Source organism: Sylvia atricapilla, chromosome 1 (assembly GCF_009819655.1).
Source record: "Sylvia atricapilla isolate bSylAtr1 chromosome 1, bSylAtr1.pri, whole genome shotgun sequence".
In the NCBI taxonomy this organism is placed as follows: domain Eukaryota; kingdom Metazoa; phylum Chordata; class Aves; order Passeriformes; family Sylviidae; genus Sylvia; species Sylvia atricapilla.
In genome coordinates, this window is record NC_089140.1 from 54,270,674 (window position 1) to 54,287,770 (window position 17,097).

The window sequence follows — 17,097 nt, forward strand, 5'->3', positions numbered from 1 at the left end:
CACTACATCACAGAGGCAGTTGTAGAGACCGTGGAAAATTACACAGGGCAGGTCTGGATCAAGCAACACAGGCTGCAATTTCTAATTTTTTCTGAAGCATTACCTGGCGTTTCTGGAGGAGGGATATGTTATTTGAAAGAGTAGCGTCATTAGCACTAGAGTGCTGGTGTTTCTGCATCTGGAGTGAGCCTTATGACTTGTCAGAGAAGCTTAACTAGAAGCTAAGCTGATAATAAGTAAGTTTGTTCTGCCTGGAAATGAGCTACACCAGGTTGTAGGGGGATGTGCCAACAGCAATCATATCAGCTGTCAGCTGACAGGTGATGGCAGCATAAGATTTGACAGTGGAAACCCATTCATAGATTCCTGACATGACAAAGCAGACCTGAAACAGAGAGAATAAAATCTTATTCTTAGAGAGAATAAAATCCTTCAGAAGCTTTGAACACATTGATGGCATAGTGCCAACTGTTGGATTCTAAAAGAGCCAGAAAATTCAAGACACATTACAGCATCTTTCCACAAGGCTTAGTGTGGAAGGGCAAATGGTAGGGAGAGGAGTTCCAGATGAGGTTTTGGCAGCGGCACCTCCAGTGGTGTGAGAACCAGTACGCTATAAAGATCGTTGTTTCACAACAAACTGAAGCCTTGTGCCCTATGAATGCTGGCTGCAGGGATCTCATATCTTGCAAGGTGTTACTATATGATCAGCACATGAAAACAGTGATAAACACTAGAGAGAAACACCTGGAAAGTTGCAGCCAAAATACTATCGTCTCCAAAAATATTTTTGTGCCAGCTCTACAAACTGAGCCTTTGGAAAAGCACTTCCTTACCAACCATCCCATGGATGAAACTTGGACTAACACTTACATAATTTAATTTTATTTAATAAAAAAAAAAAATCTCGACTCATATTCGGTTTTTCATTTAAATGCATTCAAATATCTGCACATTAAGCACATTAATTCTGTTTTGACTAACTGTTCACCATCTTATTATAACACAATTGGTACAAATAGATGCTGAGCTGGTCACAGGTAAGGAGGAGACTGTACTACATCATGGACAATGGTACCACTTCTTTTTTTGTTATGGCTTTTCTTGAACTTTCTTCTTTTCAAAAAACGTTTCTATGTCCTGTCTGTGCCACCATGTGTTAAAAGTCCTTAGCAATATCCTTCTGGTGCAGAACAAACTGTCAATCCAGGCGGACAAAAGGATGAGGCAACCTTCTTTCTGGCCGAAAATCTCTATAAAAACCAGCCTTGCAGAAGCGAACTTTGTGAACGGGGAAGATACGATGCAATAGAGGCCAGATCTAAGATTCACCCAGTACCGATCCCAGGCTTGGTGCTGACCTTTGCTTGTGGTTTTTTTCGAATTTCTATTTGGCAATATTTCTCAATAAAATGGCATATTGATGAAATTGGCTGATCACTTATTACAAGAAGTGTCAAACAAATGTTTTTAGCAGACAGCTTGTATGATGTACAATGGACTGTCTCGCTGCTTTATCACTATGTTTCCAATTAAATGCATGAAGCAACATAATTTTTCACGAGTAAGAGCCATTAAAAAAAAACAACACCCCTTCCCTTCCCTTCCCTTCCCTTCCCTTCCCTTCCCTTCCCTTCCCTTCCCTTCCCTTCCCTTCCCTTCCCTTCCCTTCCCTTCCCTTCCCTTCCCTTCCTTCCCTTCCCTTCCCTTCCCTTCCCTTCCCTTCCCTTCCCTTCCCTTCCCTTCCCTTCCCTTCCCTTCCCTTCCCTTCCCTTCCCTTCCCTTCCCTTCCCTTCCCTTCCCTTCCCTTCCCTTCCCTTCCCTTCCCTTCCTCTTTTCTGTGTCTCATTTTTCCCCACAGAAACCGGGGAAATCTCTGAAGACAAATCTTCCCAGCCCTGCACTAGCAGAAGGCACTGAATACCCACAATCATCTCCCAGCCTAGGCGCTGGCTCTGTCACCTTGTCAGAAGGAGGCGTGTGTCTTCTGAGGGGGGGTCGGGGCTGTGGATCATCTCAAGATAAAGGGACCATTGCACCAATTTGCAAAAGGCAAGTGTCATGTGTTTTTTTTAAAACTCATCAGTGTTCAACTGAGCTAGGTTTTCATGGGATGGCAAAACCCCACATCACTGACACTAGCTACACTCAAAGATCAAGCCTTCTGTCTGGTGCAAGATGGCTCATCTAAATGGCTGCAAACCACTTGGAGATGAGCAATACCCATTCATTTCCCCATATTCTTTTTTGCTCCTTGTACTCATTTCTAGAAATGTCTGGTCTGTTTTCTGTAGAAGAACATACCAAAACACAAGAGCCTGAGAACATCAGGACTCCCTCGGGGCAAGGTCCATCTGACCCAACACCCTGTCCGCAAAGTGTCCAACCTCCCGTGTCTGAAGAAGAGCACGTGAGCACTGAAGTCCAATCCTGACAGGGTCCTGGGGGTGCTCACAGGCCTCAGTGGCTGGGACTGGCCTGCCCTGGGACCTCCAGCCCCACCACATCCTGCCAAGGGCCCTGGGGACGTGTCCCACTTGGGTCTGGGACCTTCAGACCCTGCCTGAGCCCTGCTGTAGGTGTGCCTGTCTCTGCCCCTGTCTCCTGGGTGCACTGGCCTGGGACCTGCACTGCATGGAGCTGCTCTCCAGGGTGGAGCCCTCAGACCTGGGTCAGACCTTGTCATGCAGAGCTCTGGGTTGAACGTGGCATAACTGCTGCGTTCTGTTCTATTCCCTGCACTCACCTTGAGTCAAATGATGGTGAGACTGTTATTTGTGTGACATTCCAGCGAGTTTCTGATCAGAAAACACATTCAAGAACTCATGACACACAGGTTACAGCTGGAAATAGGATATTATTTTTTGCTTATCTGGATCAGTTTCAGAGCTGATGCTCTCAACCATTACCACAATGTGCATGTGTTGCCAGGAGCCAGTCTGATGTGTTCTTCAGTTTAGCTTGGAAAATCCTCTGTAGTATGGCAAAGGCAAGTGACAGAGCTATAGAATGCAGCAGCAGGAATACAGACCCAACAGGTCCTGTTTCCTGAAGGGTGAGAACATGAAGAATGAGAATCAGAAGGAACAACACAAAAGGTGTGTACTACCACAGGCATGTTCCAAAGTGTAACACGTATCAATAACAAACACATTTTCGCCTTCCAAGATTTGCTTTGTTGCTGAGCTCCCAGGCCAGAGATGCATGAAAAACACTCTCATGTCTGTCCTGTGCTTGAAGGCAGGAGAACTGAGAAGTGGCAGCTCTGGATGGATGCAAAAACCCCATGGAAAATGGAGGCAATGGAGTTGCAATGGGCAAGCTTGCAACGGGCAAGAGAGCCAGCAAGAGCCAGGGCACGAGTGGTGCCTTGGAGGTGTGAGGGCAGCAGCGAAGAATGGAGTCACAGGGCCCCAGAGGAGCTCTGACAAGAGGCTGTGCCCAGTGCTACAGAAGGACAAGAAGCAAGCCCCAGGTCACACTTGGGGCCCATCCTGGGAGTTTGGAAAGCTTCCTGCCCACAGCTGCAGGGCATGACAGGCCATCTTCATGGGGCGTGAGCAGCAGGCAGCAACCCAGCCAAAAAAGGGACAGAAGGATCCTGGAACAGTGGTCATGCTCAGTGCTGCAGAGGAAGGCAAAGCTCCCTGGGAACCAGTGCCAGTCTGCCCTGGGGGAAAATTCCTTCTTGACCCCAGTGTTACTGACTGGCCATCTTGAAAATGGGCTCTGGAATTAAGAGACTCACTGGAAACACAGGTCTCCTTAGAGAACCCCATCCCATCCTGCTTGTTAACCAGAGACAGCTGGACAGGACAACCCAGGGTCAGCCAGGTCAAGTGCCAGTGGCACAATAGATATTGAGCATCCCAGGATGCTCAGGTAAGTCCCTGATCCAAAGAGATAGATGACTGGGGATTTTTTTAACCTTTCCCTTTTGTAATAAACCAAAACTGCTCTAGGGATCTGTAAAAGATCCTGCCCTTGAAAATGCCTACAGCCTGGGGCACAGACAGGGACCAGGTGACAGTTTCGTGCTGCCCTCAGCACCAAAGGGGGTCAGAGCAGGGAAAGAGCCAAGAAAATGCTCAGACCAACACACACATCCACCTTCCCCCAACAGAGAACTTGGCTACTGGGCCCATTCATCAAGGCAGCAGGAACCTGGCTTCTGGAAGTTCCACTTCACACTGAACATGAACTAAACTTCTGCTCAGCTGGCACTGATTGAGTTTATGTATTTTTCGGGTTCAGGAAGGTAGGGATGATTCTGTGATGCACTTAGAGCCTAGAAGACATTCCCCAGATGGTAAAGATGAGGCAGGAAAACTCTCCTAAAAATCCCCTTCCCTCCCAGACTGGTGTCAAGCTGTAACTTACTGATCCCTTCCCATTAGTTTTAGTAAAAACATCCTAAGGAGGCATAAAATGCCCAGCTGCAGGTCTGCCTGGGGTGATTTGCAGCTCCCTGAAAGCTGCAGGCAAAGCAGCTTGGAAGCACAGCAAGAAGAGACAGACCTGCCCTTTCTTGGGTGGGCTAGTCTGTGGCAAGCACTACCACAAGGGGGAGAGATTAAAACTCAGTGACAGTACAGCTTTTTTCCACATTTTAGACTGGTTTGCCCAAAATTGTGCTTGATGCTTATTTTTCTTAGTTATCTATCCATTTTCAACTTTATTATTGAATGACATGAGAGCAACAGAGGGTTCTAATGGTCGTTGAGCTAAGGACCACACCATTGTGCCTGTCAATCCCAATCCGATGGGGCTGTAAAGGAAAAAACCATGAATTTTAAAACGACTTGGCAAGAAGTATGTGCACAGACTGGTGTGAAATGTCGGGATGTTCTTACCTCTCCAAGTGGTGCAGGCAAGCAGCATTGAGAATAGAGAATATGGGCTGTCATTTCACCAGATTTAAATGGGCCAACACCCATGTGCCTGATGTACACAGCACCCTCCTGACAAAATATGTAAAATTAGCAGGAGAAGTGCTTGGATTAATGACTCCAAACAATTATAAAAGTCAGAGGCATGAACAAATGATGGCACAGCATGGCCCACGCACCCCATTTTTTCTCCTGATGCCATGTACCTGCAGGTGGGAAAGGCCTGCTATGGCAGATTTGGAAGGCAGTCAAGGCTGCCAGTACAAAAGAGTAGACTGTGACATCAGCGGTGGGCACAGCCTCCATGGATGGCAACCTAAGTGAGCAGTGCACTGTGACCTCACATCTCTCACTGCTTCTGTTTGGGCATGGGCAAGCGCCTGGCCCAGACTCGCTCGCGTCTGGCCTCCTGGCAAGCGTTTCTGGGAGGACTGGAAGCCCGCGAGGTCATTGGGAGCTGCTGCCAGCAGATCTCAGTTCTCGTCACGAGACTTTGCCTCTTTCCTTAGCCTTGACTGGTTCAGGAAGCCAAGTACTGTGGGTGGTGCTTGCACCAGCACAGGTGAGTGGTGCAGGAAACATGCCTACAGGGTGGCCTCGGGTGGGCGATAGCGTTTGGTGAGCTGGGAGTGTGTCCTTCTGGAGAGGCCTGGGTATTTCTTCTACCAGCCCATCTCCCTGGGACAGCAAGTGACTGTTTGGCAGTGTGTCATACCACCAAGAGGGAGCAGCCGCTGTACCTCGTTCTGCTGTGACACGCAAACATGGCTACGGAGACAGGGCGGAACTGCCCCATCTGCCGTGACATTCCAGGTGAAATCGCTTCTGTAACACCCTGTGTCCACCTGTCTGCCTGGGTTGCATTGTGCGGTGGGCCAAGAAGAACCGTCATGCCCCCTGTGCAGGCAGGCTATCAAAAGCATAATTTACTCTGTTCGGTCAGATGAAGACTTTCTGGAGATGGTTCTCCCAGGCCCCTCGGACTCATCGGCTGCTGGCCAGCAGGATGAGCAGGGGGCTGCAGAGCTGATGCCCAGCACGTACGTAGCTGGCTTCCCATCTGAGCTCTGGGCAAGCTTTTTCCAGGACTGCTCAGAAATCCTCGAGGCCCTGTTGCCCTGGCTGAACCAGGAGCTGTCAGAGCTGCTCAGCACCAGCTGGTGGGAGGTGGCTCTGGTGCAGAGCGCCGTTGTCGCCAGTCTGTGCCGCTATGGGCTGAGCGAGGGGGCCTTGGTCCGGGACCTGCGCCCAGGCTGCAGGAGCAGACAGCGGCATTTGTGCGCCGCCTCATCGACGTTGCCGCTGACAGGTGCAGTGATGAGATCCTGCGGCTGATGAACCTCCTGAACCCCCATCCTGGGGAGGAGCAGGAGCATGAGGAAGAGGAGCAGGAGTATGAGGAAGGGGAGCAGGAGCATGAGGAAGAGGAGCATGAGAATGAGGAGCAGGAGCAGGAGGAGGAGCAGGAGCAGGAGCAGGAGCAGGAGGGTCCCACAGCCATCCCTGGCCCCTCTGCCTCCCGCCAGGGCACTCCCAGCCCCATGGTGGCCTCCTCTTGCAGCCTGTAGTCTCCAATGTGGAAGCTGACGTTGGAACGTTGGAAGCCACCCTCGGGGGGGAGACCCGGGCGCTCTCCACCGGCGCCGGTCCCTGCAGAGCAGGAGCAGCGGCAGGAGGAGCCCGGCCAGCAGCAGTAGCAGGCCCCTCTGCCCGGGCGTGCAGCCGCAGCCGTCCCGCTCCCGGCCAGGACAGGGACCGCTCACCCGAGGGGCCCCGGCGCCCCGCCAAGAGGAGGGCCTCTGGCCCTCAGGACTCCCCCCAGCCCCCAAAGAGGCCTTCCCGCCGGCAGCGGCGCAGGCCGAGAACCGCCCTTGATGGTAGACGAAGGAAATAAATGTTTGCTGCTTTGACACAGTCTCTGAGGGTTGCTTTCCCCCCCCTTCTCCGGGCCTTTTCCCTCTCTCCTCACACCCCACTGTGGCTGCCAACTGCCTGCTTTCGGGCTTTTGGGCACGGCCGTGGGCCTCTGGAGCCGCAAGGCCACAACCGCGGCACCTTCCCCTGCCACGAATCCCGCTGCGCTGCGGGCGGAGAGGGGAGCAGGGATTGCTGGTTTATCAGGAACGACGGCCTCAGCCTGCACCCAGGGCTCCTCCCTTTCTGCTCTGCTTTCTCCATGTCAGCCTGGGCACCCTCTCTCCTCGGAAGGCTGCCAGGGAGGCACAGAAAATGACGGGGACAGGACTCGGAGCAACAGGATTCGGGGGGAAGGGGATAGGGGGCTGAATGGGACTGCTGGCAGTGCAAAGATAGAGAACATGAGGAGGTGCCCGAGGCTCTCAGCCCTTATCTTCTGGAGAGCACTGACAAGACCAAGGGGATCCCTTCAGGAGGACACTGCAGAGCTTTCTCTTCTCGTGCCCTGCAGTGACGGGGCAGCAGCTGTAAGATATAGGGTGCATATAGTCACAAGTGATTCCAGTGCTTTGGAGCACCCACTGGTGTCCCGCCAGACCTGGGAAGGAATTTTGCCTCCAAGATCCATTAGGTTGCAGGCATTTGGCTAGTCTCACAAGCCCCTGAGATGTCTCCATATTGAGTCAGAATATGGCTTGGATACCTCCTGGGTGGTTTACCACTTGATGTGGCAAGGAGGTGAAAGGTCTCACTCAATTGCTCAGGGAATACTGGTCGCCAGCACAGAGATCAGGAAGGAATATTCTCCTGGGACATTTTGACACTGGTACCTGGGGTTATTTTAGCTTCCTCTGCTGCAATGAGACTGACCACTACTTAGGGCTTCTTCAGTCTCTTGAGGCTGGGTTGCTATCTGCTGCTCATGCCCTGCAGCTTGGGAAAGAATGGCTTTTTTTTACCCCGTGGTGGATTATCAAGTGTCCTCAGGTGTTTTTTTTACCTTCCTCTGCAGCACTGAGCAATGGCCTGTTGTCAGGGCTCCTCTTGGCCATTTTGGCCAGGTACTTCTGTTCATACTCCACAAAGTGGCCTCTGTGGCCCACATATTCAGGGAAGAAGCTTCCCAGACTTCCTGGGTGTGCCCCAGAAGTGGCTGTACCAGTCTACTGTGCCCATTTTTTCCCAACTCTCAACACTGTTCTAAATCAGTCCAGCTCAATAGCAAGGGATGGCCAGGAATGGTGCTGTGCAGGGTTTAGAAAGGACTTTGTGGCAGCTCCCCAGGGTCCCCCCAGCAAGTTCTGCCACTTGGCACCAGAGCAGTCTTCTGTGCATATCCTTGGGTCTCAAGGGCTTATTCCCCAAGGGGATGAGGCACCAGAGGGAGGCCATCACCAATGCCAGCACTCTCTCTCTTCTGGGCCATAAACAATTCCTTGTAGACTGTGTTTCCCAGATAAAGGCAAACCAATTCTTTCCTATTCTTGCCTGTGTGGATTTATCAGTGCATTTGGCTCTACCATTGTAGGTCCCTGGCTGAACCTCTCTTACTCCTAGGCTCCCACATCTGATGTCTACTGAAGCAAAAAGGTCTTTTCTATGTGTTTTAGTTTTTCTGTCTTTTAATTTGTCTGTTGTTTCTGCTCCCCTGGTCCTCAGTGAAACTTTTGGAAGGTCAATATGTCAAGAAATCTCAGCAAGAAACAAGAAAGAGGACTCTGCGTGGCTGTTCCCTGTCTCTTAAAAGGATCCCTCCAACCTCCTCCCCACCAGAACTTACCCCTACAGGGTAAAACACTCTGGGTCCACTTCTAGTCCTCAGGTCTTAAAGGGACATTAACACAAACTGCATGGATTGATGTCGAGGAAAAATGGAGTACAATACACATTTTTGAGTTGCCCAGGACAAGCTGAAGAAAAGAAAATACCTTAAATACCTTAGAGCACCCAGAAACCAATTATATCCAAAATGGATTGTACCAGTTAAAACAGATCATCTATTCAGGGTCTTTTGAAAATGGGAAAAGCCTTGGCATATGTTCTATCCTAGGCAGAGCTCAAGTGGTATGTATTTCAGCAATTTTAGTAACAAGCTGAAGTTACCACAAAAATATGCAAAAAGTTTCTCTCATAATTCAGTCATTTAAATTAATTACAGCCAAAAATTGGTAGGAGTGAATTTGGAAAGAAATATTTTATGCACATGACTGACTACATCCACATGGATGTAATAGCCAACATGTCTATCAATGAGAAAGTTTAGAAATTAAGGTGCGCCGTTAGTTTTTCCTCTTCAATTCTCAGTTGCCATAGGCTCAGTCTTACCTTCTCATCCAGTTCTGACACAGCTAAGTGTATTATATGCACTCATGTGATACCAACCATTGCTCTGCTGCTCCATATTTTGCATTAACTATAATCAAGTAGAGGACATCTCTCCTCTGGAGGAAGACCTCATTGCACTCTTCACCTCCTCACAAAGGAAAGCAGAGGGGAGGTACTGTTTCTTCTCTCATGAGCAGTGACAGGACTCGAGGAAATGGCATGAAGTTGTGTCAGGGAGGTGTAGGCTGGGTATTAGAAAAAAAGCTCTTCATGGAGAGGGTGGTTGGGGAGTGGAGCTGGCTCCCCACGGAGCAGCACCAAGCCTGACAGAGACGTGCCTGGACAATGCTCTCAGGCACATGATGTGACCTGGGATGGCCTGTGGAGGACCAGGAGTTGGAGTCGATGATCCTTGTGGGTCCTTTCCAATTCAGAATATTCTGGCTCTGTAATTTCACAGAGGCACTGCAAACCTTGGTGTCCCAAAATGGAGCCCAGGATTTTCAGCAAGCCCATTTCACATATAATAGATTTGGTTCCTACCTATGAATATAGTGAGCACAAGTCTCAGATATGGAGCGTATTTTATTGCATTATGGTTGCCACTAGAATTGCCAGGAGGGTCTGCTCTGATGTCAACAAGGTCTCTATGAATGGGAAAGGACTTCCTGCACACCCTCACGCTGTTGCAGAATAGTCAAAGAACACTGCTAGACACTACTATTGTTAAGCTACCTTATATTCAGCAGGAGCCTACAGAAATTACCAAATACACCACCGGTTTCTTAGCCAACGTTTTTGAAAGTCAAATGTGTTTTTAAAGCTATGGAATAAAATAAAGTTAGCATAAAAATTCAACATTGGTTTCATACATAACAGAAGACTCAGCTCTATAGCTTTTCACAAATTAAGGCACCTGTCTCTGCAGATTAACCATACATAGAATTCCACAAAAGGGAGAAAACAGTACTGCCAGCATTAGGCTAACTTGGAGGGAACTACCATGGAAGGCTTTGATCTTGCCAGATAAAAAGTGTCTTCAGCTTCTTGAAGAAATAGGGGATAAAAAGTGCCCTCAGGCACCTAAGCACTCTGAGAAGCTAGACCTAGGAATTTCAGACACTCAGTAGGCTAAATAAAACACTCCTCTGTGATGCAAATGTAACACTCACTTTGGATGACTCTCAAGATACACCCCAATCCTGTAATACATTATGCAAGCTATAGTCCCTGCAGGTTGAGGAAGCACGCTTAGGTTCTCCTGGAGTGTGCCAAAAGAAAATTACTTGGAATGCATTTTTATTTCATTAAAACTTATGAGGTTGCCCTTTTTTTGAGTTGGGTTTTTGTGTGTTTGGGGTTTTTAGTGTTGCTGTTGTTAGTTTTTTAAATCTTCCTTTCCATTCTTAGAGAAAAGTAATTCTGGAACAAGCTTATCTCAGTTTGTTGTCCATTTTCAGGTAGGCTTGTAGCAACTAAGCAAATTAGCTATAGACAGAGGGTAGCACATACATTATCTCAGCTTTTAAAAAGTGTCTTTTTATCAGACTAATCTGGTTTAATGTACAATTTTCTTCATGCACACAAACCAGTCTTCTAGATTACTTAGGTTTAACTGCTTGACAATTAGCATTGGTTATAGCAATGTTTATGAACAACACTATTAACAATTAACACTGCACAAGCATCTTAGAAAAATGGAAGTTTATTCATCTTTCAATGGCTCAAATAGCAAATAAAAGGACAGGATGAGGCATCAGCCAAGACAAATTTTGTGTGTCCAGTGGCTTCATAACACCTCAGTTCTCAGTATATAGGTTCCAAAGCAAAGTCACAAATGCTAGTGGTTAAACTCCCTGGGTAAATAGACCCAAATGACTACACAGTAAGATGAAGACTGGCTTATATTTGCCAGTTACATGAGTAACTTTTATTCTGCACTTGGCAGTCTACTAAATGCACATACAAATTCCTACTGATAAATATGGAACATGACAAATATAACTCCTAAGACTTGAGTCCCTAAAATGTCTGTTAGGATGGAAGTTAAATATTTGTTACCTAGTTGCTTGAGCACATTTTAAACTGTCAGTTATAGGCTTATACATGTATAAAAAGTATAACAGTTTGTGGAATTGATCTAGACTGTCTCACCCCAGAAGAGTCCAAAACCCTCAAACATTCTGGTATATTTTCAGTTAAGATGTAGCACACTAACCATGTGCTAGTATTCTTGTTGTTCTGAAGCAACCCAAGGCAGTATGTTTTGTTTGGGGATTTTGGATGCACATGTTAAAGGTTTCTCTGTTGCAAGCATGTTTGATTGTTTGATACCAACATTAACTAGAAAAAGTAGCTACACTGTCCCCATTTGAAAATCAACATAGACTAAACAGTATAAAACTGAAAAGAGCTTCAGCATAATACACCATGTTCCAATAAGCTAAGTATTAGGAACACAAAAGAAATTAACCAGAATTTCCCAGACAACATCTTAACTCAAAACATGTAAGCGCTACTAGATCAGCCCCACTGCACCCAATTCCAGGGAGTTAAAACCCAAGGAACATCTAGACAAAACTCTATGTGCAAAAAGGGAAGTTTCAAGGTACCAGCACATTAATTCAAAACAACCATTCCAGGCTTACATGTGCCATAGGCTTATGACACCAGTCTTACGTGTATTCTGACCTTTTAGTTTTAAGATACCCTATTTTCTAACAAGCTACAGATGACAGAATATGCTCTGTATTATTCACATTACCAGAGTATGGCACACATTTAAAGAACAGACACTACTAGCAGACAGCCAGTGAGTGAAATCATCCATGTAACTGCACTCCATAGAGAGGGCAGTCTCGCACTGATGCACAGGGACAGTCTCCATGCAACAGAGTTGAAAATACATCCTTGATTAAGCAACCTGTTATGTTTGGGTTTTAAAATTAAGGCATATTCAAATGTTTCAATGTAAAAGATTACATTGCTCTTCAAAGTTAATCAGGTAATGCAGAACCACATATAGTTTTCCTCAACATAGATGTTCACATATACATTATTCTTTTCTAATTTGCATAACTTCATGGCAAAACAGCTGTGTACTGCTTTGTTAGATATCATGTTCACAACTGTAATTTTCAAGGCAACAAAAGACTAGATGAATTGACAAATACCAGTGATAAAAAGTATGCTTTATAAGAACCCACGAAGTAATACTTTGCCCCTCTGTTCACTATTAAGAAAGACTACCTATGAAACACTACATTCAGAAGAAATGTGAGAAGGTAGGCAGTTATGAAATGGACTGAACTTTGCTTCTCTTGAAGCCACAATAATTTGTTTTCAGTGAATTTGACTTTCAGTGCAGCTCAAATCATGCTTTTAGTGTTACATTACAGTTTCCAACATGTTAGGGTAATTTCAGTCACTTCAGCCTTCAGTGGCATGCTTATAAATTATGGTTTTTATTAGTATGGTCAGGGTAGGAAAGGAATCCCAGCTTTTGATTATAAAATGCAACATCTTTCTCTGATCCTCTTAGCTAGGCTTTTTCTTTTCTTCTTCCCATTCTTTTCTTTGCTGTCTTCCATTTTTCTGGCTCTAATTTCTCTCATTAAATCAAAAAACACCTGAAAAAGATATAAGAAGGAAAATGCAAAAACAAGTCACAGACATCCACTTCAGTTGTTTCAAATCGAATCAATTACATGCAACCATTTAGCAATAAATATTAATCCAACAAATCTGTCACTGGTTTTGAAGGCCAAGCTGAATTATGCAATCCTGCTTGTTTCATGGCTCCCTAATGCTCCCCTGTCTTCTGATATTCGCTTATGAATCCTGTTAGGCAATTTTAAACAAGAATTGAAACAAGGGTCTCATCACCAACCAAGATTTTCAGCTGTTGTATGTACATACTACTGAGGAAACTTAAGAAATCAGTTATCTTTGAGTATTTAAGTGATGAGCAGCAAAGGTTAAAAAAGTGCAACATCCAATTTTAGAAACATATTAATGGAGCAGTAGCATAAGACTGAAATCTACGTATGGTATGTTCTATGATGCAAGTCTAAGCACAAAGTGACTAGGGAAAAAAACCCCCAACCCAGCATTTTCTTTAAAGCTAAGTTTTTGATCCACACAACTACATAAGCAATTTCTTATATCAGGTAACCTCAGCTGCAGCTGCCATATTACAAAACACAAGAAGTTTCACCTTTCATCAAATGGTTAGGAGAAAGTTGGAGATACACCACTGACTTAGAATAAAAGAGATACTACTGACGACAGTTTAAGCTTTATCACTGGACTGCTTAAAGCTACTTTACTAATCGAACAGCAGATTTTGACTTGACTTACAAAGGTTATAGCAAATAATATGTATATATCTTATAATTTTACTGTAGGAAATCAGATGAGCAATTATAAAACCTCTCTCTCAGGAGAGAGTCTCTAGATACCCCATCACCCTGAGAATGCCAAATCTCATCTGACCTTGGAAGATATGCAGGATCAGGCCTGGTTAGTACTTGAATGCAAGACTACCTGGGAATACCAGGTGCTCTAGGCTTCTTTTTTCAGCCCTGAGACGAGCTCAGTTGGTCAGAGCATGATGCTAATAATATGAAGGTCATGGGTCAGATCCCTATATGGGCCATTCACCTAAGAGTTGGACTCAATGGACCTTGTGGGTCCCTTCCAACTCAGAATATTCTGTGATACTTTGAAACTTGAACTAAGCAATCTATCTATGTCAAGGAACTTGATCCATTTCTGTGAAACATGGATAGTGCAGTGGCTGAAAAGCTCCTATACAGAGCTTTAAAAACAGTAGGTTTTTATGACACTAATTGCATATTGACTGCAGGAAAAGTATCAACCTTCATCACATGAAATCCAAAGAAAATCAATCAAACTAAACATTTCCATCAAGAAATGAGATTGCCTTTAGATTTTTAAATGTGTACTAAGTTGCTTGTATTTAAATCTGTGCTACTGGCAAGATGCAACTGTCAGCTTGCTTAAGTACTGATACTGCAAAACGGTATTTAGCTGTCTGGGATACATAAGCTTCTGAGAAAATGTTTAGTGGGTCACCATTGCCAAAATGAGTGGAGGCTGGCTGTGTTTTCTCAAGAGAGTAAAATCACTATTCTGGAATTCAGAGAGGCCAGATTTCTTATACAATAGTAACCCAAGTTTGCGTAGCAAACTCCAAAACTTCATATGCTTCAAACAACTTAGAATACCAAATATTCACTTGTGCCAACAAGGCCTCATCTATGGCCTGTCAAACCTTCAACCTATATGACACATGCTAATCTGGATCCATTATGCCATCAGTTCCGAAAAGAAACCTGGAGCTCTCTGGTAGCTTACCATGTATGTGCAAAGGCTATTGATCCAAGAGCTATTGGAAAAAATACATTACGTGAACTTTTTTCCCCAGCTGCTAAACAATAATGAAGAGGATTTGAAGAGCTGGATTTTTACAACTGCAATTATACACAAAACTAAAAGATGTGTTAGTTTTTTATAACAACAAAAAAAAATAATCAGAGCTTTATTCAACAATGAGGATGGATTCTGCTGTACTTGATTAAGAACTCTGCTGTTCTGTAAGGTACATCAGAATAGTACTGAGTTTCTTCATTAAGATAATGAAGACAGAACTCAACCAACAGTTGAGTTAAAGTTATTGCAAAAGAGAATTTGCATTACAGTTCTCATGCTGTAATTGACAGCTCATAAATATGTATTTACATTAGAGAATTTTTCACCAAGTGCAAGGTGCAGCATCTGGATCAGGGCAACCCCAGACATGAGCACAGACTGGGAGATGAGCTTGTTGAGAGCAGCCCTGTAGACAAGGACTTGGGGGCTTTCATGGATGAAAACCTGGTCATGATCTGGCAACGTGCACTCACAGATCAGAAGGTCAATGGTATCCTGGGCTGCAGCAAAAGAGGATTGGCCAACAGGTCAAGGTAGGTGATTTTCCCCCTTTTACTCTCTCATGAGACTCACCCTACAGTGCTGTGCCCAGGTCTGGGGTCCTCAGCACAAGAAAAAACATGGACCTGTTGGAGCGGGGCCAGAGGAAGCCACAAAGATGCTCAGTGGGCTGGAGCAGCTCTACTATGAAGGCACGCCGAGAGAGTTGGGGTTGCTCATACTGAAGAAGAGAATGCTCCAGGGGGACCTTACTGCAGCCTTTCAGTTCTTAAAGAAAGCTTATAAATAAAAAGACCATCTTTTTACATGGGCAGCTTGTGGTAAGACCCTTGCAGGAAAAATCTTGAACTAAAAGGGGGAGAGATTTAAATGATTAATTGCAAAAGAATTCTTGACTGTGAGGTCAGTGAGGCACTGGAAAGGGTTGCCCAGAGTTGTGGATGCTCTCACTCTGGAAATGTTCAAGGCCTGGTTGGACGGGGCTCTGTGCAACCTGATTAAGTGGTTGGTATCCCTGCCCATGGCAGGGCAGCTGGAACTAGATGATCTTTAAGGTTCCTTCCAACATAGAACTTCGATGCAATATAGGATCAACTTTGTCAACAGCTCTGAAAGGTTGGCACATTGTGCTAAACCTGTGGGCTTGATATTTTTGGAGCCTGAGAATTGCTGAGCTCTTCTCAAGGGAAACTTTTCAACAGTTGTTTTTTTTCTAAAACAACTTTGTGTAAACAATATTCTTTTCCTATTTTCCCATAACAACAGGTGTTGTTTGCCATTTCTGTTACTTAGCCAATGGGAGAGGTGTCAGTCCTGTGGACCAATAACGTGCTTTCTTAGCACAGCATGTTATAAAAGGGCTGAATGAACTGTAAATAAATCCTTCCGATTTCTATTGCCTTCTGACTGAAGTCACGCGTCTTTGTGTCCCATTGCAACACTAAACCTACTTATTTCTTTTGCCACACAACTGTGACTCTTACAGTCTACAAGGCTGACAGTTATTCTGAATTGCAAGACCTCGCATTCTTGCTGAAGCGCTTACAGCTAAACAGCACATTCTTTTTTTGGATGCAAATATTTCCTTTATCTTATGAGCTTCTGAACCAGGTTTATCTCTGAACACTCATGAGGCACCTCTGGGCTTTTCATAGCTTTTTGGGTTCATCCATTCTTAATCAAAACAACATACAAACAGGCAGATGGTTAAATGAGGGTAGGGAAGGCTCAAATCCCTCCCTTATTTGCCTTTGTAAGGTGTTTTATTCTGACTGAGGGTCAGAAAGTATTCTTCACTGTTCAGAAGCAGACTCTCCTCTAGTTACAGAAAATGCAGTATGAAGTCTAGGCCACAAGAGCTGACCTAAGAGAATTTATGAAGTCTTGTATCATGTCTTGGATAATAATGATTCCTTGCAGTTTAGAGTGGGATAAACGTGTTATGCCTAACATTTTCACTGTTCCAAAAGGAGTCACCTAGTGATGCACTCCTGGCAAGCCAAGGAAGAAAAGTATTTGATTAAAGTTCCACAAAATTACTGCTAAAATTAAGAACATAAGGAGTATGACCCATGAAAAAGAGGGATAAATGAAAACTGATGAACAGATTGTTTAAGAGGCTAGTTATTACCTTGTCAACATTAGCTCTTGTTTTTGCAGAAGTTTCCACATAATTAACATTCCACTGATCAGCTCTGTTTTTTGCTTCCTCTACAGAAACTGCCTTTTATCTTCCAAATCTGATTTATTACCAACTAGCAAAAAAGGGAACATTCTCATCTTCTTTTACTCTTAAGATTTGCTCCCTGCAGAAGAAAAAAAAAAAGAAAAAGAAAATGAAGCTTTGCATAGAGCACTATTCATAGAACACAAAAAGAACTCAGACTAAACACTTCTACATCTAACAGTGAAAAGCCACTTATTCCCTTTATGTAGTTTATATAACAGGAAAGTCTTAAACCTCATTATGACATTTTACAGAATGAAGACAGAGACAGACAACTAGTCCTCG

General features: G+C 44.9%; 1 protein-coding gene across 1 annotated transcript in view; it reads right to left on the bottom strand.

The window, feature by feature from the left end:
- Positions 1 to 10,820: 10,820 nt before the first annotated feature.
- RALA (RAS like proto-oncogene A) overlaps positions 10,821 to 17,097 on the bottom strand; it is a 30,492-nt gene continuing 24,215 nt past the window's right edge. Inside the window, 4 exon segments of the mRNA XM_066322980.1 lie at positions 10,821 to 12,760; positions 16,717 to 16,808; positions 16,811 to 16,853; positions 16,855 to 16,891. Coding sequence (XP_066179077.1) covers positions 12,638 to 12,760; positions 16,717 to 16,808; positions 16,811 to 16,853; positions 16,855 to 16,891 — 295 coding nt within the window. The 3' untranslated portion in view covers positions 10,821 to 12,637.